Source organism: Rhinopithecus bieti, unplaced genomic scaffold (genome assembly GCF_001698545.2).
Source record: "Rhinopithecus bieti isolate Rb0 unplaced genomic scaffold, ASM169854v2 scaffold_28016, whole genome shotgun sequence".
NCBI lineage: Eukaryota > Metazoa > Chordata > Mammalia > Primates > Cercopithecidae > Rhinopithecus > Rhinopithecus bieti.
The window spans coordinates 520,663-536,126 of record NW_016813202.1 but is presented as its reverse complement, the minus strand read 5'-3'; the positions used below and the strand labels follow the sequence as shown (position 1 = coordinate 536,126).

Genomic DNA, 15,464 nt, shown 5'->3' with positions numbered 1-15,464 from the left:
ACATGTAACAAACCTGCATGTTGTGCACATGTACACTAGAACTTAAAAAAAAAAAAAGGAAAAAGGGGATATCAGCTGAAAGGTACTCAGGAAAGCTGGAAAAAGAAAATAGAAGGAAAAAAAGTCTAAGGTCAATTATTCTAAGTGAAGTAACTCAGGAATGAAAAATCAAACACCACATGTTCTCACTTGTAAGTGGGAGTTAAGCTATGAGGATGCAAAGGTGTAAGAATGACAGGAATTAGCTTTTAATCCTTGTATAAATTATGAACTCACTTAGAACATAGGCTCTGTGTTTCAGGTTTTTTTTGCCTCCCCAACAGTGGCAAATATGGTCAGCGATTCATAAGAAACATGATTTATAACAGGATGCACCAGGGAAACTTTGAATCTGAATAGAGATCATGGTAATGAGATACGGGAAGAAGAATGTAGAAGAAATTAGTGGTCCCTCTCCCTCCCAACTCCTTGCAATGGTATAAAAGCCAGTCAGCCAAACAATAAAGAGCCATATTATTTTTACAGAGTCAAGGATCCTGTATCGGGCCCCAAAACTTCAAAGGGAGGTATAAAGTAAAATTCATAAGCATGTGGCTAAAAGTTTTTTATTTCCATAGGTAAAACAAATGTTGTTTCATTAAGGATTTGGTTTAGCTTGTATTTTCCTTCTAAGTGATGAGCTCACTCATGCTCTCCCCTGCACCTCAAATAGAACAAGTATAGTGGTTTAAGGTTTACAAGGCATGGGAAGAAAAAAAAACAAACCCCGAGATATTAGCAAATTCACTTCATTTCATTTAAAATTCTCATTGCTTATACAATGCAGGAAAAAGTACACTTGTAAGAGACCCCGTAATAGCACACAGAGGGGGTAAAAAGTCAAGCTAGAAGTACACGAATGCAGGCACCAACTGGACCTATAAAACAGGACATATAAGGTTTTCACTTTGTGTATGAGCAAAAAGTTCTAGATGTTCTCTAACCAGTAAAGACCAACTGTGAATCCCCTGTCTAGAGGCAATCCAGATGGAATGCTCAGTATCACTGGCTACGAAGCATGAACGCTTAGCAAGGTCAACTAGATATTTGGAAATTCTATCTCCAAATAAAAGACAGAATTCTTATTACTACACTGCCTACAAATAAAAATACGGTACTTTTTTTTTGGTATATAAAAAAGTACCCAGATGAGGCTTTAATGTGATAAGGCTGTAATTTTAAAAAATGTACATGCCTTGTAAATACTTATAACTACATTTTCCCCTGAAGGCTTTTCCTGGTTTTGGCCCATTATTCAAGATTATTTTTCTCAGCTGTTAAAAGCAATGAACATAACCACATTTATGTGATTCTGTCATTAACTGGATCTCTTCTTTCTTTTTTATTAGACAGCACCTAATTTTAATACAGCCTCTGGCTTGTGGTAAAGCCACATCTGATCTTCAGTTCTTCTTGACATGCCTTTCATACAGATGTGTTACCACTGTAAACAGCTCAAGCTGATCCTAAGAAATTCACCTAAGGTTTCCTAGAAATGTCATTCACATGAGTTCTGTATTTTAAACCATGACTTTGAAAATAAGCTATATAAAAATCTTTGGAGTTTGACTTAAAAATTTTCAAATTGGAATCTTAAGCATTTAAACTATTCACGGCCTACTGATAATGAGCTAGATATCTTTTAAAAAACAAAAGAGGCCGGGCACAGTGGCTCACACCTGTAATCTCAGCACTTTGGGAGGCTGAGGCAGGTGGATCATTTGAGGTCAGGAGTTCAAGACCAGTCTGGCCAACACAGTGAAACCCCATCTCCACTAAAAATACAAAAAAATTAGCCAGGCATGGTGGTATGCGCCTTTAATCCCAGCTACTCGGGATGCTGAGGCACGAGAATTGCTTGAACCTGGGAGGCGGAGGTTGCAGTGAGCTGAGATCGCGCCACTACACTCCAGCCTGGGTGACAGAGTGAGACTGTCTCAAAATAAAATAATTTTAAAAATTTATTTGGTATTTACAAAGCAATGGTTATGAATGATTTCATGATCTCACTGTACAATAAAGAATAAAAAGTTCAGTCAAGAGGCTTGAAGATTAATTTATGTATTGATTAACTCATATATTTGACTTACATACCAACTATAAGGAAGGTTCACAAAAAAGTTTCCTAATGAAAAGGAAAGGTTTTTCTCTTCCATTAGTGGCAACTGTCAGTTAATTTATTAGATGTTAGTGGCATTGTGATTCAATAATAGAAGACCTTAATGAAAAAAATTTGGCAAACCCCATTCTTTATGCAACAAAAGTATGGAGAACTGGGACAGAGCTACTCTGAGCCACAAAAGGTTTAGGATGGGATAATAATGAGTTGAAATCGGAGGTTTCTTTTGGGCAGCAAGAGCAATTTAATGAGTGACCTGATTACAAAAGCAGAGTTCGAACAAAGTATATGGAGTCTACTTCTAGCCATCAAGAGACAGGGATTTAATTTTTTTTAAGGCACCTCAAATTATTGTCAATGAAATGTTTATCACTACAGATAAGTTACATTTGATAAAATGTAGAAAGATTCTAGTCTCGAAACTAGACTTATGAATGTGCTTCAAATAAGCAGAGAAAGTCGCAAATAAAGAGGTAATTAAGAGGATAACTTTGCAGGTTTTAGCAAATCCATGCTATCTCCACCAATGACAAAATCAGTAAGTTAAAAGAAGATGGTCTGATGTCATCTGACAGGAAAGTACTTATTCAATAAACAAGACCTGAGATCGCCAGAGTAGTTTTAGAAACTCGGGTAGAGACTATGAGGAAGGAATAATGAAGTTTTAGGAAATGTGGGAAACTACAGAGAAATTGAAGAATCACTGTCATCTGAACCTATGGGCAGATGATTTATTTCCCTACTCTTTTTTTTTTTTTTTTTTTTGAGACGGAGTCTTGCTCTGCCGCCCAGGCTGGAGTGCAGTGGCCAGCTCTCAGCTCACTGCAAGCTCCGCCTCCCGGGTTCACGCCATTCTCCTGTCTCAGCCTCCCCAGTAGCTGGGACTACAGGCGCCCGCCTCGTCGCCCGGCTAGTTTTTTGTATTTTTTAGTAGAGACGGGGTTTCACCATATTAGCCAGGATGGTCTCGATCTCCTGACCTCGTGATCCGCCCGTCTCGGCCTCCCAAAGTGCTGGGATTACAGGCTTGAGCCACCGCGCCCGGCCATTTCCCTACTCTTGCTGTTTGGATCTGACTAGCCCAACAAAATAACAGGGCCTAGACTTTAGATATTATGAATCAATAAATTATGTCTTAAAACTGACTTAGCAGATATGCCTTATTCCTTGATTAAGGTAGTTTTTATTTCCATAATATTTTCTCCAAAACAAAAAACATTTTGGTATTATCAAAGCTCACCTCCACTCACAACTTCAAATGTAGTATATCCTTCAATTATATTGTAATTAAAGACATGTTAGCTAAATTACAATACACAGAAAAGCATTATATTACCTTATAGACAATAAGAAAACCCATACCATTTAATTCTGACAACTAAATTGGTTCCTACCAACAAAATAAACAAAAAAAGCACAAAGCTTTCGATAATGTATTAAAATTACAAGTAATTTGGTTTCTTACTGTTAAGATTACCACTCATTCATAACTGTAACTGCAAATATTTTAGGCTTGAAAAACATAAACCATAGTTCTATTTTAAAATGTTTTCAAAGAATTTGATCAGTATTCTTTTTACTTGAATTTCACTAATAAAATTACGTGTAAATGGCTCAGTAATAATAAAAGCTTTTTGTCTTACAATGCCAAGTGAGTTTCATTTGGGGTCAACAAACCAGGGAATGGGACTGATAGGTGTTCTGTGATATATTTATTTTTTTTTAGACAGAGTCTCACTCTGTCATCCTGGCTGGAGTGCAGTGGTGCGATCTCGGCTCACTGCAACCTCCGCTTCCTGAGTTTCAACAATTCTCCTGCCTCAGCCACCCGAGTAGCTGGGATTACAGGTGCACGCCATCACACCCGGCTAATTTTTGTATTTTTAGTAGAGATGGTGTTTCACCATGTTGCCCAGGCTGGTCTCGAACTCCTGACCTCAGGGGATCTGCCCACCTTGGTCTCCCAAGTGCTGGGATTACAAAGGTGAGCCACCGTGCCCAGCCGACACACCTATTTAATGATCACTTTAATATTAAAAAATAAGCCACTTACATACCACTGTTTTTACCAACAGGTCAAAAACATTTGTAATAATTAAGTTTGGACTGAAAATCTGAACAAAGCATTGGCTGGGATTCTTAAGCATAAATAAGGTAAGGCTAGCATTTTATAAACTGTAGGAATGTAATGCTGATTCTAAAATTCCAATTATATCTGGATTCTCATAAATTTAAATATGTGAGCTCTACAGAAAATTGAAAACTCCAAATAAAGTTCTAACTATAATCATAAACCACTGTTTTCTCTGTATCCCTCTTAAATATAACTAACATTTATTGACTGCTGACTATATGTCAAGCACTAGGTTAAGTATTTGCATCAACTTGTCACCTCTCTCAGGTTGGCACCATTACATCCATTTTACAGATGAGATCACTAGAGCACAGTTAATTAACTCACCCAGGGTCACACAGACCTTGTGGTCGAGCTGGGTTTGAATCTCAGACCAGGAATACGGTCTGAGTCCACAGTCCATATTCTTCACCATTCAGCTACACTGCATCCCTGTCACTGAGGTTATCTCAGAGTTCAGCTGCATTTGCAGCTCCCTCACCATTCCCTGGTGATACCATCTATCCAAATATTTACTCTTCACGAATGACTCTACAACGATGAGTCTAGCTCTCACGGCTTCCTGTTTCACAGCCACGGTTCAACTGTCTGCTAGATTTTTTCACAGGGCTATCCTTTAGGCATCTTGGTGTCAGTATGACCAAACTACAACCTATCTTCTTTTTCCATACCTTCTGGGTTCCCTACTCTCACCAATCTCCCATCTGATCAACCATGGAACCATTTTAAATTCTGCCTTACTATTCCAGCAATCATCAAAAGCTAGGCCTCTTGTGCCACACAGCCAAGTTGTGGATGCAAAGGAAAAGCTTTTGAAGTAAATTAAAAGTGCTACTCTAGTGAACACAGGAATGATATGAAAGCAAAACAGCCTAAATAGCCTAATGCTGATATGGACAAAGTCTGAGTGGTCTGGATAGAAGATCAAACCAGCCACAACATTCCCTTATGCCAAACTAATCCAGAGCAAAACCCAAACTCTCTTCAACTCTGTGAATGCTGACAGAGGTGAGGAAACTGCAAAAGAAAAGTTTGCAGAGGTCGGTTCATGAGGCTTGAGGAACGAAACCATCCCCTTAACATAAAAGTGCACAGAGAAGCAGCAAGTGCTGATACAGAAGCTGTAGCAAGTTATCCAGAAGATCTAGCTGAGGTAACTGATTAAGGTGGTTATAATAACAACTGGTTTTCAATGTTGATAAAACAGCCTAGGACTTTCATAGCCAGAGAGAAGACAACGCCCCGCTTCAAAGCTTCGAAGGAGGCTGACTCTCTTGTTAGGGGTTCATGTAGCTGGTGACTTTATGTTGGAAGCCAATGCTCATTTTCCATCCCAAAAGTCATAGGGCCCTTAAGAATTATGCTAAATCTACTCTGCTTGTGCTCTACACATGGAACAATAAAGCCTGGATTACGGCATATTTCCAGTGTGGTTCACTAAATATTTTAAGCCCACTGTTGAGACAAACTGCTCAGAAAAAAAAGATTACTTGCAAAATATTACTGCTCATGGACAATGTACCTGGTTACCTAAGAGCTCTGACTGAGGTGTACAAGGGGATTAATGCTGTTTTCATGCCTGCTAATATCCATTCTGCAGCCCATGGATCAAGGAGTCATTTTGACTTTTTGTTGTTGTTGTTGAGATAGAGTCTCGCTCTGTCCCAGGCTGGAGTGCAGTGGCACAATCTCGGCTTACTGCAATCTCTGCCTCCCAGATTCAATCGATTCTCCTGCCTCAGCCTCCCGAGTAGCTGGGATTACAGGAGCATACCACTGTGCCCAGATAATTTTTTCTATTTCTAGTAGAGATGGGGTTTCACTGTGTTAGCCAGGATGGTCTCGATCTTCTGACCTCGTGATCTGCCTGCCTCGGCCTCCCAAAGTGCTGGGATTACGGGTGTGAGCCACCGCGCCTGGCCCATTTTTGTCTTCTAAGCAGAAAATGTATTCCTTTATTTAAGAAATACATTTTGCAAGACTATAGCTGTCATAGGTAACGATTCCTCTAATATACCTGGACAAAGTAACTGAAAATCTTTTGGAAAGGATTCACCATTCTACATGCCATTAAGGACATTTGTGATTCATAGAGGAGGTAAAAATATCAAGATTAACAGGAGTTTGGAAGAAACTGATTCCAACCCTCATGGATGACTTTCAGGGTTCAAGACTTCAGTGGAGGAAGTCACTGCAGATATGGTGGAAATAGCAAGAGCGCTAGAAGGACTAGAAGTACAAGTGGAGCCTGAATATGGGACTGGATTGCTGCAATCTCACGAGAAAACATTAAGAGATAAGAAGCTGCTTCTTCTGGATGGGAAAAGAAAGTGGTATCTTGCAATAGCATTTACTCCTGGTGAAGCTGTGGTGAGCACTATTGAGTTGACAACAAAGGATTCAGAATATTACATAAACTCAGTTGATAAGCCAGCAGCAGGACTGACTGCAGTTTCGAAAGAAGTTGTACTCTGGGTAAAATGCTATCAAGCAGCATTGCATTGCTACAAGGAAATCTTTCATCAAAGGAAGAGTCAATGTGGCAGACTTCACTGCTGTCTTATTTTAATTAAGAAATCACAGCTGGGCATGGTGGCTCATGCTTGTAATCCCAGCACTTGGGGAGGCCGAGGCGGGAGGATCATGAGGTCAGGAGATCGAGACCATCCTGGCTAACACGGTAAAATCTCGTCTCTACTAAAAATACAAAAAATTAGCTGGGCGTGGTGGCGGACACCTGTAGTCCCAGCTACTTGGGAGGCTGAGGCAGGAGAACGGCGTGAACGCGGGAGGTGGAGCTTGCAGAGAGCCGAGACTGCACCACTGCACTCCAGCCTGGGTGACAGAGCAAGACACTGTCTCAGAAGAAAAAACAAGAAATCGCCACAGTCACCCCAGGCTTCAGCAACCACCACTCTCAAATAAGTCAGCAGTCATCAGCAGGGATGTAAGACCCTATGCCAACAAAAAGCTGATGACTTACTAAAGGCTCAGATGATCACTAGTGTTTTTAGCACTAAAATATTTACTTGTTTAGGTATATATATTTTTTAAGAAGCAGTGTTACTGCACACAGTATGGTGTGAACATAATTTTTATATGCACTAGGAAACAAAAAAAATTGTGTGACTTACTTTATTGAGATATTTGCCTTACTACAGTGGTCTGAAACCAAACCTGCACTATCTTTGAGGTGTTACTGTAGATAATCATCCAGTATAAGTTTTTGGTTAAATATATTTCATTTGGTCATCTGTAAAGCTGGTATTATAGCTCTATTTACCCTAATATTCATGAAAGTCTGCATCATGTCTTATATTCCTATTAGATGGAAGTTAATATCTGTATTCATAACAGAGAAACTGAGGCAGGAGCTAACAAAGCATATGCATCAGGGATACCTGAAAGAAACTTTCCCTCATCAAACTGAAGACCAAATATGCCCTATCTCGCTTATATACTTTATATTCTAAATGGAGCTTGCTTTTGTGCTTTAAGTTTAAATGCAGGTAAACAGTTACTATGTACAGATTAACAAAGTGCTGATCAAGTGAAATAGCCCTAAATTCTGAACGGAAAAAGTAGGCTAAAGCCTAAAACATTTTGATAATAAATTAAAACTCACTATTATATTTTCCAAATAAAAGTGTCTTTGCTACTCTTCAAATATTGCTCTTAGCACAGGAGTCTTTTAGGTGACAGTAGTAGTTCATGTAAATAAAATTATTTCTCATATTCTACTTAGTGATTCACAGCCATTTGAAAATGAATTTTCTCACGCTAAGCAAACTTATCACTGCCCTATAGAAACATTACATATCAATATTTCCTTCCATAGTTTGTATTTTTCCTTCTTCCTTCCACTACCCTCTTTTTTTCTCCATATAAAATAAAACAAAAAAACCCCACTTCTCTAGCTTTGAGATATATGTCTGGAAAGTATATGTTGAAAAATTAAAATCCCAAAGTCAAGTTTTATTAGCAGAGTGCTACTGACAAACTAGAGGGATAAGGCATGAACATCACTGGAGGTTAAATAGCCTGGCCTTGAAGTCCTGCCATAGACAATAAAAAGTACACATTGATAATAGTAACACTATGCACATAGCAAAATAGAACCAAGTGAAAATACAGTGTATAACCCTTATTCCCTCTTCTGTTTGCATTACAACTATGTTTTTATTTGAGGGTAGGGAAGTGTATTTGGCTCAGAAGAAGGGTTTTAGTCTTTCTAGTTTGGGGTAGAAGGAGCTCGAGAGAGGAGGCCTCCTGCCAGGAGGCATCTAGACATACAGGCACCACTGGATCTTGTATATGGACATCTTTTTCAAGGGAAGGGGAAAAATGATGAGATAAGAGTAAGACCTGTGGTTGCTAGCTGCGCCTGGAAGTACAAAAAATGTGTCAAGATGCTCTCACTACAAGCATTTTGTCAGCCCATAATGATCCATGGATGCCAAAGCACATATATGCCTTTCCTCTAACTAGAACAACTGGCTTAAAATGCTTCAGTAATTACTCTCCTAAAAAGCTAGTTGTATGTTAAAGCAAAAATGTTTTAAGCAGCACAATGAGATTAGAAAGGCATGTTTTCTCTAAGAATAAAAGCAATGACAAGTAAATAGTCTTTAAAAACAAAAAACTAAACATCAAACCAATGAGCCAGAAAAAACACAATTCACAGAAGTCAATGAAATAAAGAAAAAAAAGATGAACATTAAGATAGAGTAAAAGTTTGTTGTTTTTTAAAAGCATCTATGAAATATTATGTATAAACTCTTTAATAATGTTCTCAAGTATACAACTTGAAGATTAAGGTCTTAAAGACAGAAGTAAGCTTAGTATGTACACAGTGAAAATGTTTAGGTAACATATGGTATAGTGCAATAAAATTGAACATCTCACAAACTTTAAACAAAAAATCCTTATATTTTAAGTACTATAATATCTGCTTGAGTATAATCTCTCTTCAAAGTTCAGCCATAGTAAGTTATTAATTATAAGTTATTAATTAAAAATCATCTGCAGCATAAATTTTATTTTTTGTACATAATCTAAATCTAAAAGTTACTATAAACATATTTATTTAATCTTCAAAATAACCATATTTTGTTTTACTTACTAAAGGGTTGAACTGACCATACTTCATGAGCTCATAAAAGTATGAGTGAAAATCTGCTTACCCTAATTCTCTCTAGAGAGCATTAGCCACTCTAACAGGTATACTATTATATCTTTGGAAGTTTAAAGGAAAGTAATCCATAAATTGCCTGCACAGTTCTTAATTATGTAGATCTGATACTGCCTCCCTTTCAAAGTTATACTTACTTATCACCATCTATAAAAGAAATTCTTAAAAAGGGAGGAGAGGAGAGAGAGAAAAGGTCAAAATAAATCAGTTCTACAATATGTTAGTGGCACAGGCATAGAAAAAAAAGGAAAAAAGTTGGATAGAGAGTAATACTACTGACTAAACAGAGTTCACAGCTATCTGTGGATTTCAGTTCTTAGACTATTAGTAAAAATGAAGTACAAGCTAAACTTTGTTACCAAGTTGTAATGTTCTTAGAAATTTTCAGTTCTTAAAGATAAGTTCTGAAAACCAACCTGGCTATCTCTTCTCGGTGAGCAGTCCAATCCCGGATGTAGTCTTCCTGCTCTTTAATCCGGTGCTTGAATGAAGAACTAGTAGGCATTGCTGATCCAGCGCTCTGCAAGCGAGTGGTTTTCAGGGCTGGAGAAGTACGTAGACGGGTATGTTTAGGGGAATTACGGTTTGATCCAAATTCATCTTCTGAGGTGGAAGCATAATCAGTAGGAAAGCGCCTCCATCTTGAATTTACTAAATTAGTTTAATTATTAAAAAAAGAATTATTATATTATCATTTAAAGGAGGTAAAAAGTCACGACTTCAAAACACCATGAAAGCGCACACACAGCACAATTTTCAATAACTGACATACACATACCTCACAAAAACCATAAGTCTACTACTCCTTAGAGATAGAAACATTACACTTTGGTGAATTAAAACAATGAAGAATCAAAAACATTGACAGACCATGTTTTCCATAGTGTGGTGAATAAACATTTAGATGAAAAATTCCACTAATGACACACAACTAAGCAAGCTCTATCCATCGATGTGTAACTGGAGCACTTTTCAATTGCAAATATTTCTTATTTGAGTGAAAATATGAATTTTCAAAAAAAAAAAGAGACAGTAACAACATCAATGACAACAAAATAAAAACAAGGGAAAAGATTTCCTCATGCCACATGGACTTTCAACATGGAGATGGTAAAAACTCTCTTTTCCCAACACACAGATGTGCATAATTCCGGCTGTGGAAATTATGCCTTTATGGCAGAAAAAAAAACATTACCTCTGTCATTCAACATCCTGTTACGCTATGGTTGGAAAAAATCTTTTTACATGGTAAAAAAACACAACAAAGCATCTTCAGTACAACTCTCTGCTGCTTTGACACTGAAAGCATATGGTGAAAATAGACAATGGCATAAAATCTACAAAAAGCAAAACTCTACAAGCTTTTGTCACAACCATTGACATTGAAGGCACAGGAGATACTGTGAAGAGTCACATTAAAGAAAGTGGCAATCACTTTCTTATTTACAGTTAGTAAAGACATTAAAAAAATGGTACTGCTGAAACATTTAAAAAATCAGAAGACAAAGCAGACACTTTACTACTGTTAATATGAGAATCAAACATACAAATAATTTGTGAAGCATAAATAGAGGTAAAAAAGAGAAATAAAGGCTAATTCCTGGTAAACTTCACAAGGGCAGGAACCATGTCTGTTTAATCCAATAATGTATATCTAGCACTTAGCTGAATGTTGGCTAGCAAATTTTTCACAAATATTTTGGAAAAAATGTAAGAATTCCTGGATATAAACACTTACTTTTCCGAAACCTAGTGAAAAGCATTAAATGTTATCGGCGTTTTAAAGTAATAAAACCTTAGCATCTTTTTCCTTTTCAATAGAAACTGATCCTAAGCTGCATAGAATCCAGAAGTTCCTCCACTCAAATTTTATGCCTTTTATGTCTTTTCCTCCAAAAAGTACATTTTTACCTGGGGATCTCTAAGGCTGAGCTTGCTCTCAGATAAAACTGGCATACATTGCCACTAGAACTGGCTTAAGAAACAGAGAACTCTATAATGAGGAATATGCCATAAATTAGAGCCATCGATTTGTCCTTATTCACACCCCTATTTGGAGATCCTGATGTTTGGAACTAGATTCCTTCATAGATACTAGAGAACGAACATATGCAGACAGTCCATGGCTCTCTGTAAAAGTGTATGCAAATGCATATACTAGGTAATTAGTCATAGTTTTTTTGAGGAGCTTAAATATAATTTCTGATTTTAACACTGTAAGATAATTTATTAACATAGATAATATTTTTACCATGGTGATAATGTACTCATTTCTAGATATAAAAACTTCCATGAGTTGAAGTGATCCTGAGACTTGAAACCAATTTTAGGAAAAGTTTAGGAACAAGAGTAAAGAGGTTTAGAAAAAAATTAGAAATATGGCAGGCAAAATCAGAAATACTGTAAACAAATTTGTACTTTTCAAAAAAGCATTTCATTAAATGCTAAATGTGTGTTTATTTTGCTATTTTACAACAGTGTTCATAAGGAAGAGAAAAATCAATTGTCACATCAAATTTTCTGATTTTTGATTAGGCAACTGTGGTCACCATACATATGATTGGAAACTAGAGAGAAAAGAAAAGCAATTAACAAAGAGCTTTAATAAACTGGAGAACATATGAAAACATAAGTATGATAAAACTAAGACAGTTAATTTCGAGGTAACTTAGAAAGAATGGCATTGATGGCTGACTACATGAAAGCAGAATGAGAGACTGAGTGCCAAGTACTGTTAATATATGTTAAATGTCAGGTAACCACATATAAGTAGAGAGCCATGCTAGAATTAACTTTAAATAGTCTGAGCTTAGGATCAAAAAGCAATTACATTTTGAGGAAAAAAAGTAAGAGAAAAACTTCCTTTTCACAAACTTTCCATCTCTTTTCATAGGCTGGTCTACCTCGAAGTCAGTAAGAATAGTAAAGCTACTAATAATATCTTTTAAAAGCAATCAGAGGCCGGGTGCGGGGCTCACGCCTGTAATCCCAGCACTTTGGGACACTGAGGCGGGCGGATCACAAGGGCAGGAGGTCGGGACCCTCCTGGCCAACATGGCGAAACCCCATCTCTACTAAAAAGACAAAAATTAGCCAGGCGTGGTGGTGCATGCCTGTAATCCCAGCTACACGGGAGGCTAAGGCAGGAGAATCACATGAACCCAGGAGTCAGAGGTTGCAGTAAGCTGAGATTGCACCACTGCACTCTGGCCTGGTGACAGAGCCAGACTCCATCTCAAACACAAAAAGAAAAGCAATCAAAAGAATACAGCATATTTTAAAAAGTAAAAGGTAACATCTTTAGGTACGTTCTTTTAAAACTGAGGAGGAGGCCGGGCGTGGTGGCTCATGCCTGTAATCCCAGCACTTTGGGAGGCCGAGACGGGCGGATCACGAGGTCAGGAGGTCAAGACCATCCTGGCTAACACGATGAAACCCCGTCTCTACTAAAAAATACAACAATCTAGCCGGGCGAGGTGGCGGGCGCCTGTAGTCCCAGCTACTCGGGAGGCTGAGGCAGGAGAATGGCGTGAACCCGGAAGGCGGAGCTTGCAGTGAGTGGAGATCATGCCACTGCACTCCAGCCCGAGCGACAGAGTGAGACTCCGTCTCAAAAAAAAAAAAAAAAAGGAATACAGCATATTTTAAAAAGTAAAAGGTAACATCTTTAGGTACGTTCTTTTAAAATTGAGGAGGAAACTGGATAAAATAATCAGCATATAGCATAGAAATAAAAATGTGATTAAAAATTATTAAGTAATTAAGAGCTCTCTTTGCCAGTGGAAAACACATCACACGTGGTGTGCTATGAAGAAAAGCTCCAGTTACCTCTGGACACACTGAGTCTGTGTAACAACCAACAGCAGAGCAGAGACTGAGTGAAATGATGGCTACTGGCGGAGAAGGAACTGGGAAAGGGAGTTCAATGCTAGGCCTTTTAACCTGTTATTTCTCAAAGAATTGATTTCAAAACTTTTTCTTTCTTAACATTTGCTTCCAAACTATAGCAGCTACCCAACTTTTTTTTTTCCTAAATTCCCTACCACCCACTAATTAACACCAAAGAAACTTCAAGTTAAAATATTTTAAATTTTTCCCCATCTACTTATTTCATAGAATTTTGGAACAGAATGACCTTTGACATGAGTCTAAATTATTCCATTTACAGAGAAGAAACAGGCCCAGAGAGGTCTTACCTTGCTAAAATCAAAGTATAAGCCAGGTCTATGGACTCCCAGACTTCAAAACTAATTCTCTGAGATTCCAAGTGTTGTATACATTCTACACTTTTGTTTCCAGTAAGTTCTTTCTTTGAGATGGAGTGTCCCTCTGTCACCTGGGCTGGAGGGCAATGGTGCCATCTCGGCTCACTGCAACCTCCGCCTCCCAGGTTCAAGCGATTCTCCTGCCCTCAGCCTCCAGAGTAGCTGGAATTATAGGCACCTGCCACCATGTCTGGCGAATTTTTGTATTGTTAGTAGAGAGGGGGGTTTCACCATGTTGGCCAGGCTGATCTCGAACTCCTGACCTCAAGTAAACCACCTGCCTCAGCCTCCCAAAGTCCTAGGATTATAGGCATGAGCTGCCGTGCCCAGCCAAGTTGTTTTAAAAAGACATCCTAAATTTCTCACGTAATGATAGTTTTCTGATTTCTACCTGTGTTGAAGAAAACGTTCTTTCTCTTGAATTTTATTCAGCTTAAGTAACAATATATAAAAATAAATTAGATTTTCTTAATATATTATTAGGCTCATTTGATGGGTTGATATTACTAAGGCATTTAAAGGTGTTTGAAATACCAATCTCTAAGAGACTTATTGGTTAGTAAAGGCCGAGACAGCATATACATTAAAATGAAAGTTCCAAGATAGGCTTGATTAAGCTTGTAGCTAGAGCTACAGCATTCATTACAAAATTTAGTTTTTAATTATAAAATAGGCAACATTCTCTCTTGTGTTGTAGTACCAAACTACTATATTCACTACAAAAACATACTATCATTTATGATGTCTACAGAATTAAAAAGGAAAAAAAGTTGTTAGTATCGTATTTCTGTGAATGTTCCAATTTCTTTGTTGGCATTAAAACGTGCAACTATAGATTTTGCGAACACTTCAGAAAACACACATTGCATCTTCATACTATATCAGAATATTTTAGTGGAAAATTACCACACACATGTTTTGCATGTATATTTATGAGCACGCAGCGATAAGATCAGTTGGGGAGAAAAACTGCTGACAATGCTCTGTTTTGTCCTTTGATCTGAAGAAAGAGTTAATTCAAGCCATGCATGTCCAACATTTAATTTCTACTGCCTATAAATTGTGAAGATTAGAATTGAAAAGGGACAGCAAACAGTCTAAAAAAATTTTAAGGATATTAACATAATGTTTTCATTTTCTAAAATGTGCACTTAAAACATAATGAAAACCAAGTGCTTTATTTTGATAATTCAAGGTCTTTAAATTTAAATATATCTTGCCAAAATAAATCTGGATATCTCAGTTACAACTTGATATCAAGAATCACTGAAGGAGGCCGGGCGCCTGTTAATCCCAGCACTTTGGGAGGCTGAGACAGGAGGACAGACCAGGCTAACCAATATGGTGAAACCTCGTCTCTACTAAAAATACAAAAAATTAGCCGGGCATGGTGGCACATGCCTGTAATCCCAGCTACTTGGGAGGCTGAGGCAGGAGAATTACTTGAATCCGGGAGGCAGAGGTTGCAGTGAGCCGAGATCATGCCATTACACTCCAGCCTGGGCAGCAAGAGCAAGACTCTGTCTCAAACAAACAAACAAACAAACAAAAAATCATTGAAGGAATGTTTTGGGGAAAAAAAAAACTAGTTAAACTCCTAGAAGCAAACTGCAAATTATATCAGAGAAACATACAGAACTCTTCTCTTAATGCTAAATCTGAGATTTCCAATCTTCTATTTTTATCACACACGTTTCTTTAAAAAAACTTTTTTTT

The 15,464-nt window shown here is 37.7% G+C and overlaps 1 protein-coding gene across 1 annotated transcript in view; it reads right to left on the bottom strand.

The window, feature by feature from the left end:
* CEP170 (centrosomal protein 170) overlaps nt 1-15,464 on the bottom strand; it is a 140,867-nt gene that overhangs the window by 26,843 nt on the left and 98,560 nt on the right. Inside the window, 1 exon segment of the mRNA XM_017847790.1 lies at nt 9,900-10,134. Within this exon segment, the coding sequence (XP_017703279.1) occupies nt 9,900-10,134 (235 nt within the window).